General features: G+C 42.1%; 1 protein-coding gene across 3 annotated transcripts in view; it reads left to right on the top strand.

Annotated features, from left to right (window-relative positions):
- LOC101174449 (protein turtle homolog B-like) overlaps positions 1-16,613 on the top strand; it is a 132,231-nt gene that overhangs the window by 62,842 nt on the left and 52,776 nt on the right. For 2 of the 3 annotated variants that reach the window (XM_023962302.1, XM_023962305.1), the window contains exons 12-14: positions 5,686-5,809; positions 8,289-8,464; positions 11,326-11,552. In XM_023962302.1, coding sequence (XP_023818070.1) covers positions 5,686-5,809; positions 8,289-8,464; positions 11,326-11,552 — 527 coding nt within the window. The remainder of the gene's footprint in view (positions 1-5,685; positions 5,810-8,288; positions 8,465-11,325; positions 11,553-16,613) is intronic. The other variant, XM_023962303.1, reaches the window with a different exon arrangement.

The raw sequence follows: 16,613 nt of genomic DNA, 5'->3' as shown, positions 1-16,613 counted from the left end.
AACACAAATTGTTGTTAATGAACCTGCTGGAGATGAGTGCTTGAACATGTCTGTCTAGATCTGGTTTAAACAGAATTCTTTTGATTCTAGCCATCTTTTTAAGATGATAAAATATGCATGGGGTTTTAAATTCAGCATGACTTTTAATATTAACTCCTGGAACATGATTACTCCTAGATTTCTGACCTGACTTGTCGGTTTTAGAAAAAGAGACTAAAGGGGATTGGTAACACATTCTCTGTGTTTCTCTAGGCAAAAATTAATGATCTGACTTGTTCATGTTTAGCTTCCAAATTATGTTCTGTTTCCACTGTCTGATCTGTTGGAGGCAGTAAAAATATGAGTCCACTGGTCCACTTCACCTGCTGTGAAGGAAATGTCAATCATACTAACACATGCATAGTGTGGTAGGGTACATCATTGAATATTAGCTGGCCCAAAAGGCATGTACACACTGAACTAAAGAGGTCACTAGATGGACCCCTGGGGGACCCCACAGATCAGAGTCATTTGGTCTGGGACTCCAGTACTGCTCTCAAACAAAGTTTTTCCCATTTTTGAGAAATGCCTTAAACGAGTTAAGGGAAGCACTACAGAGACTTACCCAGCTCTCTAGTCTCTGCGGAGTCACAGTCTCAACTGTATAAAAAAAAAAAGACGCAGGTCCGATAACCCTGAAACAGAGTGCATATGTGACCGATGTGGACCTTTTCCATCCACACAGAAACTCACGACACCGGGTAGAGTTCAACACCTTTACTTGTGTCTGTGACAGTCATAAAACAAAAACACGGTTTGCTTCCTCTGGCAGTGGCACATCTGTCTCCCTACTAAATCAGAATAACATTTTAGAATGGCTATTTTTCCACGGCAGTCTTCCTTGTGCTACTTGCACATGTCAGTGAGCCAAAACTGTGAAAAAAAATCAAAAAAATGAACAAATACACAGACACAAAATTAAGACCACGGCTGTGGGGTGCAGTTTGTAAAGTTTCACTGTCAAATATTAACAGTAATATTGTTTGTTATTTATCCAGTTTTAGGAGAAAAAAACAGGCTTAATTTTTCAAATACAAATTCTCCCCTTTCCATTCATGTGTTTATGAATGTTACATTTACTAACTATACATCAATATAAATATTTATTTTTAAGCTAAAAATATTTTTTAGAAAATTATATATTTAGTTCACAAGCTAAATGTTTAGTTTGTAAACTTTAACTTTAATTTAATTTTATAAAATAAACATTTAGTTTGCAAATTTAGATCTGGCCTAAATATTTTGTTTTCCAAACTTAACATCTAACTGAATATTTAAGTCCTCATAAAATGTTAAGCTTTTTAACTAAATATTGAGTTAGGCGCTGAATATTTAGGTCCAAACTAAATATTTAGCTAACATGCAAATGAAATTGCTGGGAAATTGAAATGGACTATTGAAATAAAAGTTGTATTTTGCTCTTTTTCTGAATTGATTCTTGCCAGACTTGTCGTCCGTGAATGTACATGTGCTACATGGATTCAAGACTTTTTAAACATTGGAACTGGAAACTAACCAAGACCACCTCCAAAGATATGTCCAATTACAGTTCCTGGTACAAGACCAGGTTCCGCTTGGGTGTATTCAGACTGAAAATTAGTTTCGGATTATCGGGGGAAATGAACTCTGGTTCACTTTACGTGGACCAAATGTGTCCAGTCTGAATACACCCTAGGCAAGGCAAGGCAAGTTTATTTGTATAGCACAATTCGTACACAAAGTAATTCAAGGTGCTTCACAAAACAGAAAAATGCATTAAAATCACAATACATCATAGAAATAATCAACGTAAAATTTACTTTAAAAGAAAAGGAAAAAAAATTGAAAATTGATTTAAAAATAAAGGAAGGAAAGGAAAGAAAAGTGCAGATAGGACCTTTCAGTCATATACACGGCTAAACAGAAATGTTTTAAGTCTAGATTTGAACATGAACACAGAAGAGGCCTGTCTTACGACTTCAGGGAGGCTGTTCCAGATTTTAGCTGCAGAATATTGAAACGCTGATTCCCCTTGTTTAGTTCTGACTTTGGGCATCAACAGGAGGCCAGTCCCTGAGGTCCTCAGAGTACGAGATGGTTCATATGGCACTAACATGTCAGAGATGTACTTTGGTGCTCGGCCATGGAGAGACTTGTACACAAGCAGAGCTGCTTTGAAGTCTATTCTTTGAGGTACAGGGAGCCAGTGCAGAGACCTGAGCACAGGACTAATGTGATCATACTTCCTGGTTCTGGTCAAGACTCGAGCAGCAGCATTCTGGATGTACTGAAGCTGTTTTACAGCTCGTTTGGAGAGGCCGGTGAGCAGGCCGTTACAGTAGTCTAACCTACTGGAGACAAATGCATGAATAAGTATCTCCAGGTCTCGCTTTGACACTATGTTTTTGATTTTGGCAATGTTTTTCAGATGGTAAAATGCCGCTGATGTTACTGACTTGATATGGCTGTTAAAGTTCAGGTCAGAGTCCATGATTACCCCTAGATTTCTGACTTGATTTGAGGGTTTAAGAGACAGAGAATGAAGGTAGCTGCTGAGACTTTCTCTTTGTTTCTGTGGGCCAAAAATAATAACTTCGGTCTTGTTTGAGTTTAGCTGGAGAAAGTTGTTCTGCATCCACGCACTGATCTGTTGGAGGCAGTGGCTGAGTGAATCCACCAGCCCATATTCACCTGTTGTCAGTGACACATAGATCTGAGTATCATCTGCATAGTTGTGATAAGATATGTTATTACTGCGTATTAACTGCCCTAGTGGCAGCATGTAGAGGTTGAACAGAAGGGGTCCCAGGATCGATCCCTGGGGCACACCACAAGTCAAGGCCATGTAGTCTGAGACACAACTCCCAATTTCAACAAAATATTTCCTGTCTTCTAAATAAGACTTGAGCCAACTTAGGGCAGATCCAGAGATGCCAACCCAGTCTTGGAGTCTGTGCAAAAGGATCCCATGATCAACAGTATCAAAGGCAGCACTCAGGTCTAGCAGGATTAAGACAGTGACTTTGCCATCATCAGTGTTCAGGCGGATGTCGTTGGTTACCTTGATAAGAGCAGTTTCTGTGCTATGATGGGGTCTAAAACCTGACTGGAAAACATCAAATGAATTGTTTAATAAGAGAAAATCAGTGAGCTGTTGGTAGACAACTTTTTCAAGGACTTTTCCTAAAAATGGCAGATTAGAGATAGGTCTGTAATTATTCAGTACAGTGGGATCAAGACCGTTTTTCTTCAGGAGAGGTTTAATGACTGCAGTTTTTAAGGCCTCTGGAAATATTCCAGATTGAAGAGACATGTTAACTATTTGAGTAATTGATGGCAACACACTGTTCAGGACAGACTTTAGAAATCTAGTGGGTAACACATCAAGGCAGCATGTAGACGAGCTCAGACGGGTGATGGTCTCTTGGACAGTTTGGTCAGTGACAGGTACAAAGTGAGTCAGCTTAGAGTGAGTAGGTGGCCGTTCGATAGTTATATGTGTTGTGGAGTTGATGGCTTTTTTAATGCCCTGAACCTTGTCATTAAAAAATACAGCAAACTCATTACATTTGGGTGTGCAAACCAGTTCTATTGGTAGCTGGGTTGGAGGGTTAGTTAATCTGTTTACTGTTGTGAACAGGACACGAGAGTTGCTGCTGCAACTTCCAATGATTTCAGAGAAGTACTTTTCCCTTGTTCTGCATAAGATCTGGTTGTAGTAGTACCCTAGTAGTACACAAATGATGGGATTTTGTAATGAACAGGATCCCATCTTATTCTAGGTAAAGTTCTAACTGGCATTACCTTCTTCTTACCTCTAATGGGCTTCTGCTTGGCTTTGTTTTCTCCTCCTTTTGTGGCACCAAACACACACGAATGATGGAAAAAGTAGATTAGGTCAAAACTGAACAGTTTGACTCCTGAGCTGATGGGCTAAAGCCGTTTTCTTTCAAAAGATCCCTGCTTTCTCAAGAAATGTGAATGCTGGAGTCCTCACATTTCATCAACCTGCATCTGTCCTCTCCTCTTCTCGTAGGTGTTACAGGTTCACTGAGGGATAAAGTCACGTTCAAAAAGACTCTTCTATCAATCCAGTAAAGAGATGTCACTGGCCACAGAGAACTTGTGTTTTTCCACAAATGGATTGAACATTTAGAAGTTTGCTGCTCACCTATACCTTATTTGGCAAAAGTGGCGGTCAGCTGGTCTTATCACAGACTCCAGGTTTCTGAATTCATCTTATAATCCCTTTCAGGAGACATGTTTTAACTTTTTGCTTTGCACTAAAACAATTCCAGGCAGGATTTTCACAGAAGCTGCCTCTTTCTTATGGAAGCAATTCTGTAGCATAATTTAAAACAAAAGTCAAACCAGAAATGCTTTTTCTTCTTCAACACTGCTTATTTTGGCACTTAATTAAATGAAAAAGAAAATGGTATTTGACATTTCATTTTCAAAAAGCTCTCTGGTAAATGTGTAGCAAAATTCATGTAGAAATGACCAATTTGACAATTAAAATGGATTAACAGAAATGCTTTTTTATTTTCAAAATGAAGCTGCATCAAATGACTCAGAATTAAAATGAAAAATCAATACTTCAAAATGCTTTTTCATTTCTACTTAAAAACCGTATTCTGTGTCATTGTAGTAGGTTTAGGGGATGTCATCTGGACTTGGTTTTAAAACCAAGTCCAGATGACATCCCCTAAACCTACTACAATGGAACCAACCTGGATGAATGAGAGTCTTCATAGACACGTATTCTGTGTCATAATTAAAATGAAAATGCAAAGAGGGGATTGCATTTTCATTTTAACATCCACCCTGTGAACATTGTCGCATTACTAAATTCGAATAAGCATTTCCAGAGGGGAGTCGGGGCGATGACGTCAATGTTATCTCTGTGTGTCCGGCTGCTAAGAGACAAATGCTAGGAGCAGTGTAGCTTTGTGTTAGCGGCAGAGAAGACGGCTTTGTGACGGTTGTGAACTTCTGATGATTTTACACAGCTTCTCAGGACTACGTAGCAGCATTTCCATCTTCCGCGGTACGACAAGCTTTGTCTTCAGACCGGCAGCCACCTTCGCATAGCGGAGCGTGAAGCCCCACGATCCGAAGCTCCAGATCGCAGAAGGCGGAAATGCTGCTAGGATCTGAGAAACTCTGAACATCATATGAATTTATGTTTCCAGTGGTGTCCAAACAAAATAAAGGCTGATGTAATTCCTACATATTTACATCCAAGATGCTCATTGCAGCAGGGCCTTTAATAATAATCATAATAATAAAAGCACATTTAGAAGATATTCTCTTGCAGCTTCCCGCTGAGTGTGTGTTGGTCCAACCAGCAAACGTTTAGCATGGTGAAATCTGCTATAGCTGTTGATGTGGCTCCAGCTGTCCTCGAACAGCAAAATCCGCGCGAAGCGGTCACCTTTTTGTAACTGATCCTTGTACCTTGTTTCTTGTTAGCTTAGTTTAGAGTACAGCCCAAAGCCTGATCCTCAAGAGCAATCATTTCACTTTAAATGGTTAAAATTCTTACTATGGTGCAAGGTAGATTTTACAAGACACTAATTTGAGTCATTTTGGTCAAAAACAAAAGAAATCAGAGGGACAACCAAGAAAAGGTTTTACTCATGTTATACTCTTGTTTTGTCTGTGCAGGCACAAGCCCCCACGCTCCCACCAATGTCCATGCAGTGGCCTCCTCTACATGGGCCAACGTGTCCTGGGAGGCCGGCTACAGTGGAGGCTTCCAGCAGACATTTTCAGTCTGGTACGGCCATGTGTGAGTCATCCCAGCATGCTTTGCTTCCTGCTTTCTACACTCTCAGTACATCTTCTGTTGTTTCTGAAAATATCTTTTCCAGGGTTACGTTCAGAACAGTTGTGAAAGCATAAAGATGGAATTTACCTGGAGTTCCAGTGTCAGTGAGTTTCTGTCTCTAATCTCCAAATTTCTTGAGGAATGCATCCAAAACAAATCAGATAAAAGCATTGCAACTAAACTGGACATAACCCAGACTTCTCTGTGCTGAGGCTCCTGCTGCTGCTGCTGCTGCTGCCGTTTGACGTGATAGAAGGCCTGGGTTGAAATGTTTTAAAGAATTTCTCAAATTTATCACATTTTTTTCAGGAATGCTTAAGTTCAGTTTATATAAACTTTGTACAACTTGTTAAAGTTTTTTCAAAGTAATTGTTTGCCTTTCATTTTGTGCCAATCCTGGTACTTGCCAGGACTTTGACTTTTTTAACCCAGGTCTAACTCAGAACACGTTGGTTTGGTTTGGTTTGGCTGATGGTTGTGTGCCTTTTTGCTAAACTCTGGTGTCAGGACGAAACTTTGGGCAAATGCTTACTCCTAGTGCAAAGCACAAACTCCATGCACAAAAAGGCACATGAGGTTCTGTCTTTTCCTGGTGCAGTGGAATCAGATTTGCTCTGTGAGATGCTGCAGAGGTTCTGTTTTGGACACGTGATGGGCCCCCACCTGCCCTGCCACTGGCACTGGCCTAGCCACCCAGAGCTCCTGGGAAAAACTCAGCTCATTTGTTCATGTTTTGCACATATATGTTTGTTAAACAGTGGTTTGGTGGGATTACCTTGAGTACAAAAACAAAAGCATGGTGACACATAAGTAAAAGATGTCAGCGTTAATATTTCATCATTTTTGTTTTTACCTACTGTTCATAGACGTCCAAGTGAGTCTTTTCTAAACTGTTTATAGATGTTCTGACCCGAGTCCCCTTTTTCCAGATGAAATATTTTTCCTATCATCAGATGCACATCTAGTATTGTCGACCACAGAACCTCAGTGTGAACGCTGACTGTGGTTTTTAAATACGGTTGCTGTGAAGGTCTCTTTAACATCAAATCTAGACTCTTCTTAGACAACATTTCCTCTGAAATCGGCCTTTACAGTCGACACCTAAGAGGCCACAAACATTGGATGTCCAAGAACAACTCAGAAAAGATGCTGCTAAAATGTTTCGATGGGCAGGAAAAGGAAAGCTTTGACTGGTCCAGTTATGGTTACCCGCTGTCTCAACCAATAGAAGTGCTAGTTTTAATGACACTGATCATTTCCTACGACACCCAATGTGTTCTGTGTAGGTGAAAATCATTAGAATGTTTACTGGAAACAAAATGTTAGGCTCAAATAATTCATGTAATCTGTGTGTAATGCTGGAAATTATCCATGTTCATCATTTTAATCTACTAGTAAATTGAAGAAAAAAAAGACATTCTATTTAATTATATTTATGACCACTAATAGAAATCGCCAAGTCCGATGTTCAATTTTTGAACTGTGTATTTATATTGAAGCGAGGTCACAGATTGGACGTTGTGGTCTTTTGGTTTTTTTCTCGTTGATGGGTGAAATTGCTGCACAACCTTTCAGCTTTAGACATGCGTTTAGCCCAATGGTCGACTTGCAGAAGGATCCATGGAACATCCAGAGAAAGAAAAATAGTAAAGGTTTTCAGACTGTGTGAAACTAGCTGGCCCTGCGACAGACTGGCGACCTGTCCAGGATGTCCCCTGCCTTTACCCACGAGGGGGCGGGATAGGCTCAGGCAGCCCCACGACCCCAAAAGGGACAAAACATGTTTAGAAGATGGATAAATGAATGAATTTAGTCAACAGTTTCAGCAAAGTAAACACTACACACCATCTACTGCTTTGCATTTTGCTCATTCATTTCTTAAGTGGCATTGATATGCAATCGTTAAATAAAATGTGATCAGTCCGGTTTAGCTAAACACCATTTAGTTTTTCCATTTATGCTGGAAAATAATTGACCAAGTAATCCATTGAAATCAAACTACATATTTCACAAAACTACACAAAGCTCCATAAAACTGTACTGTTGTTAATGAAGTTAATATTTCTGCAGGTGAAATGAAACCAAAGTGTTGCTGGTGAACAATGTTCTCCCTGAGGTGCGGACGGGAGCATGTGAAGGGCTGTGTGCTTCATGTGATGAAGATCAGACACACGTTGTGCATGGAAACAATAATGCGCAGTGTTGAGCGCAGCATGGCCTCATCGAGTCAAACTCATGCTTTCAACAGGCTTATAAATGCTTCATCAATGGTGGAAAGAAGCTGATCTTCATTGAGTTTGTGGCGTATTGTATTTCCATTTGATATGCTTCATATGGAAAAATAAATGACTTAGAATCATCCAAATGAAGATCCCTTTCCATCAATTCTCCTCCTTTTTGTGTCTTCTTTGGCCTCTTGCTTTTCGCTGGACTCCTGCAGGATAAAGAGGGAGCGTTTAGGCCCGCATGACTGGCTTTCCACAGCCGTGCCAGGAGGCCAAAACTGGAAGTTGGTGTCCGGCTTGGAGCCAGAGACAACGTACCAGTTTAGTGTTCTGGCTCAGAACAAGCTTGGCACTAGCCCCTTCAGCGAGGTTGTCACTGTGAACACACTAGGTAAGTGCACCCCCCACTACTCTACTGGAAAAAAGGGTCAGTGCATAGAAAGAAGAAAAGAAACAAAAAAATTCATTTCAGTTTATTGATAGAGCACAACAGTGGTTTCAAACGAACACACATTAGACTTGAGACATCGGATTCTGACTGTTAAAATCCAGTTCATTACAATTAATTCAACAGTTGTATAACCCAGTTCATCTCTGATCACTTTAACAAGACAAAATTGAAATTGACCTGCATTAGTGGCAGACAGATTCAACTGAAGAGTTTTATTAATCATCCTCATACGGATCAAGCAAAAGGTGACCGTGTTGGAAGAATAAGAAGAGCTTAGCAAAACCAAAACCTGACAAGAGTAGAATCTTTTGTGATCGGAACTTTTTGAAGCTGCAAAGTGATGCAGTTTAGCACCCTTACCCGAGAACAACCATTCTCCTAGACGGAGTGCTGATTCTGAATTGTGGAGACAAGCGAGAGTGTGAATGTCTGATTGTCTTCCTGTGTGTGTTTTCAGACATACAAGCTGATGTGCACGTGTTGGTGTTAAAAAGAACAAACAAAATATAGCATTCAGTTAACTTAATACATAGAATACTCTGAAATTATTCTCAGAGGAGCTCAAATGAAGTTTGGTCAGAAATCATGGACTGTTCAAACCTAAATGTGATGGCTTGTTCTGCAGTTTTTGGGAACCACAGCCAAGACCAGCTCACCTGTGATTTTGAGTCTTGTTTCTAAATACAGAAGTCTGTCAATGGAGCTTTAAGGATTGCAAAACGAAGACGATGTCCTGCTTCTCACCTACTACCACGCTCTGTGCCCCTCTGCTGTCTGGCTTGGGGGCCCCTGTGGTGGTCCTGCTGGCCCTGGTCTGGGTGGCAGACGTGATTGCCTGGAGGGCAAATTGCATCTATCTGCTGTGGGGGGGTGGGGGTTATAGCTGCCGCTGCTGCTCCTGCAGGGGTCTTGGTGTGGGGATGGCTGGGCACTCTCCCTTTTTTTTTCACATCCCATCATCCACCTCAACAGGAAATAAACACTCACCTGAGCACAGGTGTTAAGGCCCATACACACCGGGACGAATATTCGCCAGCGTTTTTCGACACGTTTTTTGTGTTCACACCCAGGCGATTTTCGCTGACGATGAGCCGAGCGAACATGCAATTTTATTCCCTAACATTAGATGGCGCTTAATGTAAAACAGAAATACTCCTGTACACAAGGTGGCGCTGCGCAACTTTACGCTTCTTAAAGTCGCTTTTCACTCAGAAGAAGAGAGCAAGTATTTACACGCTTGTCAGAATCATAAAAGAAAACATGAATATTTCAAGCACCAGTAGCTCCAACTGGTGTTTTGTTCGGGGATATTTTAGAATGTCCGTCATTATTTCTTTGCGGCAGCGTAGACGCTACTTGGCGTCTATCTTCTTCGCTGGTATGTGTGCTCAGAAAGGCAGTTTTGTGTTTGAGCGCCCCCAAGTTGTGTTTTACTGTAACTTCAGAAGCTCCAGACACGTGTGCAAAAGCGCCATTCTCATTGGTCATATAGTTTTTGACGCGGCGCGGCAAACCAAAAAAAACGAACCCGAGGCGTTTTTTAAAAAGTGACGCTTTGACGCGTGGCGTTTTCTCGCGTCGGTGTGCACAATCACATTGGTGCCATTTGTTTAGTCACGAGGCGTTAAACGTCGGCGAAAATCGCGGGCGAAATTCGTCCCGGTGTGAACGGGCCTTTAGCTCACCTTTAAACAATAGTATGTGTGACAGAATGAAATGCTTTACATGTGTTGATTTGTTTGCATAATTCTGTGTGTGCGTGTGAACTGTTGTTGTATTGTGTACATTGTTGACATGTTTGTTTGTGAACATTTTTGGAGTCAACAGGTTTGTTGGTAACATTTGAGTGAGTGGGGACAGGCCCCACCCCTACTGATCTTACTCACTCAAAACTTTCACTTTAAATAAAAGGTTGAAAGTGATTCCCGTTCTGAGCTTTTATCACACTTCTTCTTTCTCTTTCGGCTTTTCCCATCAGGGGTCGCCACAGCGAACAAGTCGCATGGTAAACTTGGCAATGTTTTACGCCGGATGCCCTTCCTGACGCAACCTTCTCAAAGCAACCGGGCTTGCGACCGGCACAGAAGTAGAGAAGGGAACAGGGAGCAGCCCGGATTAGCTTTTAACTTAAAATCTTAAATCTGGAATCTTGAAAGTCTGTACATCTGTACCTTTTTAATAAAATGAATGTTCGTCTAACTAATCTGGAAGCAGTGAGGCAGGTGCCGGTTTGCCGCTCCCCATCTGAAGCCTGAACGCCACCATTTAAACATACGGTATTCAGAAAACAAGCACTGACTGAGCATAAGTGTTTGTGCCTTTAAATACTAAATTAAGAGTGGAGTCTGCTCCCCGTCTGTCAGGAGCACCAAACACATGTGAAGTGATTTCAGAACCTAGTCACTAAATGCAGCGTTTGTTTTTAGTAGGACGTCATTTTACAAGGAAAAACTTCTAAAATGCACCAATAAGTGGTGCTTTTGGTTGGGTTCATAAGTGTTCCCTGTGAAGCACAGATTGATGATTGAGTGGTGCTTGGATGAATGGATACTCTTAACACGTCTTTTTTTAATTAATCTGAGATACATTTCTTAAGGCTGGTTGTTTTTAAACATCACTTTTGTTGTTGCAATGATGCTTTTTGTTCCATTTATATTTTCTTTGTTGCTTTTGACAAAAAAAAAAAAAAAGTCTACATTTTAGTGTCCCTGCCAGCACAAAAACCATGAAGTGGTTAACGGGTTTAAGGCTGGTTGATCACTGAAAACTCACATAAGTCCAACTCTCATGTTCTCTGTCAGTATTTCCTACAAGTTCCCCTGAGCCATTGGTGCTGCTTACCCCACCACGGTGCCTCACAGCCAATCGCACGCAGCAGGGAGTCCTGCTCACCTGGATCCCACCTGCCAATCACTCAGCACCTATCCAGCATTATGTGATGGAGTTTCGCCTGGGGGAGCGTTGGGAGATCTTGGATGACAGCATTCCCCCTGTGGAGTTGGAGTTGCTCGCCCGCGACCTCATCCAGGTTAGAAACATTATTCTGACGATGTGAAAATGTAACTCTTTAAATAATAACCTCAGCTGCCACTGTCAGGCTGGAGCAGTTCCTAACTTTAGCCGTTACCTAAAAGTCCAAATTGTGTTGTGGGGCACAGATATCTTTCTAGTCTGTTTTGCTGTAAAACACTCAGAATGACCAGTTTTATTTACACTGAAACCCTTTTGCGTTTTATATGAACTCCACTTTGGGTCCCACATTTGCTGTTCTGGTCTTTGGTCAGTGTTTCTGCTGCTCTCGAACATAATTGGGGGGAATACAAATTCAAGATGTCCAAGATGTTTTGTAAAAGCAGTTTTTTCCTTTTGAACTTTTTTTATTTGTGGATCTAATGGTTGGTGAAGAGATTTATCAAACTAAGTCACTCAAAAAAAAAGAATTTGGAACTGTCTAAGTAGCAGATAAACCATTCTAATATGATGAAATATTAAATGAGCTTCTGATGGACCAACCAAAGAGATTTCTTTAGCTTAATCCAACAAACACACAAAGAAGTTCAAACTTAAGAGGTAATACTTTCAGATTCAGAATTGAAGAAAAGGATTTGCAGATGAGTCTCAGATTTGTTCAGTCTAAAAGGTGAGGCTGTAACTAAAGGCCTAAAAAAAAAACAACGAACATAATATATGTGCAAAGAAAATGCCACTTTAAAAAAAAAATGAAAACAGTCCCATTTGATTAACAGCTCAATGCAGAAGGGCTGCTAATAGACGTCTTCCATCTTTTCGTATGTCCAGCTGTCACAAGAACAGGCAGATGGCTGGATCCAACTGTAGGTTTATTAGCTCAGTTAAAAGTCCACAAAGCTTAATCTGGATCAGTCAGGCAGGCAGGAGTCAATAACAGGCATGGGATCATCAGAGAAGAGGCAGGGGTAGGGATGGCCCGTTTGACACCGGCGTTTCGGCGCGTGTTTCACCATCATGAAACAGAGTGGTTCGCCACAATGTTTCGGGCCGTGTGTCAACTAGCGCAGATCACGTGGTTGATGACGCATGAAACGCCAAATGCATCGTTTGGTTGAACCACGGTTCAGATGTCACTTGTGTTTTGAACAGTTGGGCGCGCTATTCTCTAGAAATACGAATGAATCCTGAACGTTTCCCGACCAGTTCTATTGTTTCCCCAAGATTGGAATCAGCGTCAGTTCAGTGCACTTTACCATAGTTCCTGGTAAAAAACGTACTGTGGCTCAGGATCATTTCAACTTGATTTCTCCGAATAAAACAACACACTATGAACATTGTATATAAAAAAATACTTCAATCAATCTATGATGGCAGGCCAATTTAATAGCTGTAGGGATGGCTCAGTCTGTGGGGGTTGCATCTAGACGTCCTGAGTTCCAGGCCTGTCTTGTGTGTTTTGCTGTGTCAAGCACCTCCATCCATCCATCCATCTTCCTCCGCTTATCCGGGACCGGGTCGCGGGGGCAGCAGACTGAGCAGAGATGCCCAGACTTCCCTCACCCCAGCCACTTCCTCCAGCTCCTCTGGGGGGACCCCGAGGCGTTCCCAGGCCAGCCGAGAGACGTATTCTCTCCAGCGTGTCCTGGGGCTTCCCCGGGGCCCCGCCCAGTGGGACATGCCCGGAACACCTCTCCAGGGAGGCGTCCAGGGGGCATCCGGACTAGATGCCCGAGCCACCTCAGCTGGCTCCTTTCGATGTGGAGGAGAAGCGGCTCTACTCCGAGCTTCTCACCCTACTCTCTAAGGGAGCGCCCAGCCACCCTTCGGAGGAATCTCATTTCAGCCGCTTGTATTCGGGACCTCGTTCTTTCGGTCATGATCCATAGCTCATGACCATAGGTGAGTATTGGAACGTAGATCGACCGGTAAATTGAGAGCTTTGCTTTTCGGCTCAGCTCTCTCTTCACCACAACGGACCGATAGAGCGACCGCATAACTACGGACGCCGCTCCGATCCGCCTGTCAATCTCACGCTCCGATCTTCCCTCACTCGTGAACAAGACCCCAAGGTATTTAAACTCCCCCACCTGGGGCAAGGACACTCCACCGACCGAGAGATGGCAAACTACCTTTCTCCGGTGTCAAGCACCTCTCACAGAAAACATCACATGTGGTGTTGTTTTACGTTGTTTTTTTTCTAACCATCATTAACAACATTGTTTTGTTTTATGTTTTTTCATCATCATTTCCACATTGAAGTGTTACAAGGAGCATAGTTGAAACATGTCGATATACGTCCAGTCCGCCACCAGATGCCGCTGTTCTGTGTGGTTACAAAGCCCTGACTGGGTGGTTCATTTTTGCGGCACAATTACATGAACCCCAATGAGGCTTCATGGGGCTTCTATCCCTAAGGCAGGGGTTGTACGGATCCAGGTGAGGGGTGGGCAGTCGGGCGGGTAGGTGGAAAATCAGTTCCAGCTATAACGCTACTTAACACTAAGTGAGGCTCAGTGCAGAGCTAAAGTAGACTGTGACTGATTGAGTAAATGAGAGTCAGATGTGTGGCATCCAGGAAGTTGATGAAGGGCAATCAGAGACTGTTCTCGCTGGTGAACAGAGGGGGGGGATAGAGTCCTGATTTCTGACACAAGTACGATCTGTGGCCTACAATAGGCTGATGGAGGAAGGGCTGGGAATCAGGATGATCAGGTGTATCTAAAAATTTACAAGTTCAAACTTGATAGCACTTGGAAAAGAAAGGTATACTTGATTTAATAATCCTATTGTGTCTAGTGTTTTTTTAAACCGGTGTGCTGTGGCGATGTGTGCCATGAGAGATCAGGTGTGCCGGCATCTTTCTACCACAAACAGCTGCTTTCTAATAAAGTCTGTTTGAAAGACAAATTCTATTTCAGACTTTAAGAATTCAAGTTTAAACACGAGTCATATCAAAGTAAAAGAAACAGCATTAAGGGGAAGTGGTCAATAGACACATTTAAGTAAAAATCTGAAACAACTGCTTTCAAATCTGTACATCCTCCTATAGCCTTTAGTGGAAAACTATTATCAAATACTATTGCAGCTTTTAAGAAAAACAGCCACAACTTTTACAAAGAATTCATGTGAGATGCTGGAGGAACTGGAACATCATTTATAGAGACTAAAAAGTATCTCTCTTTTTACATTTTTAGTTGCTGCTGTGTCTTATATTAAACTATCAGAGTTGTTCATTGGTGTGTTTGCTGTACAGGTGAGTGTGACAGAATTCACAAAAAAACCTGAGGAGTGGATGCATAAAAATCCATTTAGTGTGGACAAAGCCACAAATAAAATCTGCTTGTGGCGGCTGTTTTTGAATGTCTAAAAGGCTCTGATGTCTGACCTGCTTTAAGGGCGGCAGATGTCTGAGACCTCATGTGTTTAAGCAGCGCTCCATTCTTTACGCTCAATCCCTAATATTTGTCGCATACATTTGTTGATTTGTTGTCATAGCGCATGCCAAAAATCCTGTAAACTACCTGCAAAAATGATTAAATAACTCATTTTATCATTGTGCCATTCTGCAGCCTTCACACTCCACACAATAATGATGAGAAAGAAGAAGAGCCTCTGCTGGATGGCTAAATTGGAAGCTATAGTGTTTAACTGCTGGCTTATGATCTCTCACACCATGCTTCCTTTTTAAGCTTCTTTTCATCTCATCCTGGGTTTGCTCTGCTGCCATGCAATGTTAGAGCCTTTTTCTTTAATCTAACTACTACTTCAGATTCACAAAATGTTTCATCTCCTCTTCGGCTGCACACCTTTATTGATTATTCATGCATGCATATTTTACCCACACTGCATAATGTATCTGCTTTAGGTTTTCAGCCAATAGGTCAGTGAACCAACTAAGAATGCTTAAATAAGTTATAAATGGGAAATGCTTGATGTGTCAGAAAGTTCTTCTTCACAAATGATTAAAATTTAAAGATGTCATTGTTTTCAACACTTCAATTCTGTTACTTTGTTTTTGAAAAAAGGGCCAGATGTGTGGCTATTAGCTAGAATTTTTTAAACAATGATCATAGCATAATATTTTTTTATAAATTAAAGTGCTTTTTTTGTACATTTAAATAAAGCTAGTTTAGTCCTGCCAACATTTCTTGAACTTTTAAGAATATTTTGTTTCTTTGTCAAAGGGCCTCAGTTGAAAATAAGATTTTTTTTTCTTCAACTGTCCTTCCTGGAAAACTGATGGTTAAAAAACAAACAAAAAAAACATAAGAACAGCTTAGACACATGTGCATTTCAGGCCAGTCGCCAGCAACCAGGGGCACGCATGAATGACAGTGTAGCACCCAGAGGGGGTGTAAAAATCTCTTATAATTTTCATCACTGAAAATGCAACGTTGTAATAATGATCCTGTGTTTTAAACTGTTGCTGGTGAGAAAACAGAGTTATATAGGGGCTTGTCTGTGGATGAAGGTGAGGGCGTGTCTGTGGATGAAGGTGAGGGCGTGTCTGTGGATGAAGGTGAGGGCGTGTCTGTGGATGAAGGTGAGGGCATGTCTGTGGATTAAGGTGAGGGCGTGTCTGTGGATGAAGGTGAGGGCGTGTCTGTGGATGAAGGTGAGGGCGTGTCTGTTGATGAAGGTGAGGGCATGTCTGTGGATGAAGGTGAGGGCGTGTCTGTGGATGAAGGTGAGGGCGTGTCTGTGGATGAAGGTGAGGGCATGTCTGTGGATTAAGGTGAGGGCGTGTCTGTGGATGAAGGTGAGGGCGTGTCTGTGGATGAAGGTGAGGGCGTGTCTGTTGATGAAGGTGAGGGCGTGTCTGTGGATGAAGGTGAGGGCGTGTCTGTTGATGAAGGTGAGGGCGTGTCTGTGGATGAAGGTGAAGGCGTGTCTGTGGATGAAGGTGAGGGCGTGTCCGTGGATGAAGGTGAGGGCGTGTCTGTGGATGAAGGTGAGGGCGTGTCTGTGGATGAAGGTGAGGGCTCTTTGTGGATGAAGGTTAGGGCGTATCTGTGGATGAAGGTGAGGGTTGTCTGTGGATGAAGGTGAGGGTGTGTCTGTGGATGAAGGTGAGGGCGTGTCTGTGGATGAAGGTGAAGGCGTGTCTGTGGATGAAGGT

Source organism: Oryzias latipes, chromosome 14 (assembly GCF_002234675.1).
Source record: "Oryzias latipes chromosome 14, ASM223467v1".
NCBI lineage: Eukaryota > Metazoa > Chordata > Actinopteri > Beloniformes > Adrianichthyidae > Oryzias > Oryzias latipes.
The sequence above is the reverse complement of the archived record's forward strand: the minus strand, read 5'-3'. Positions and strand labels throughout refer to the sequence as shown.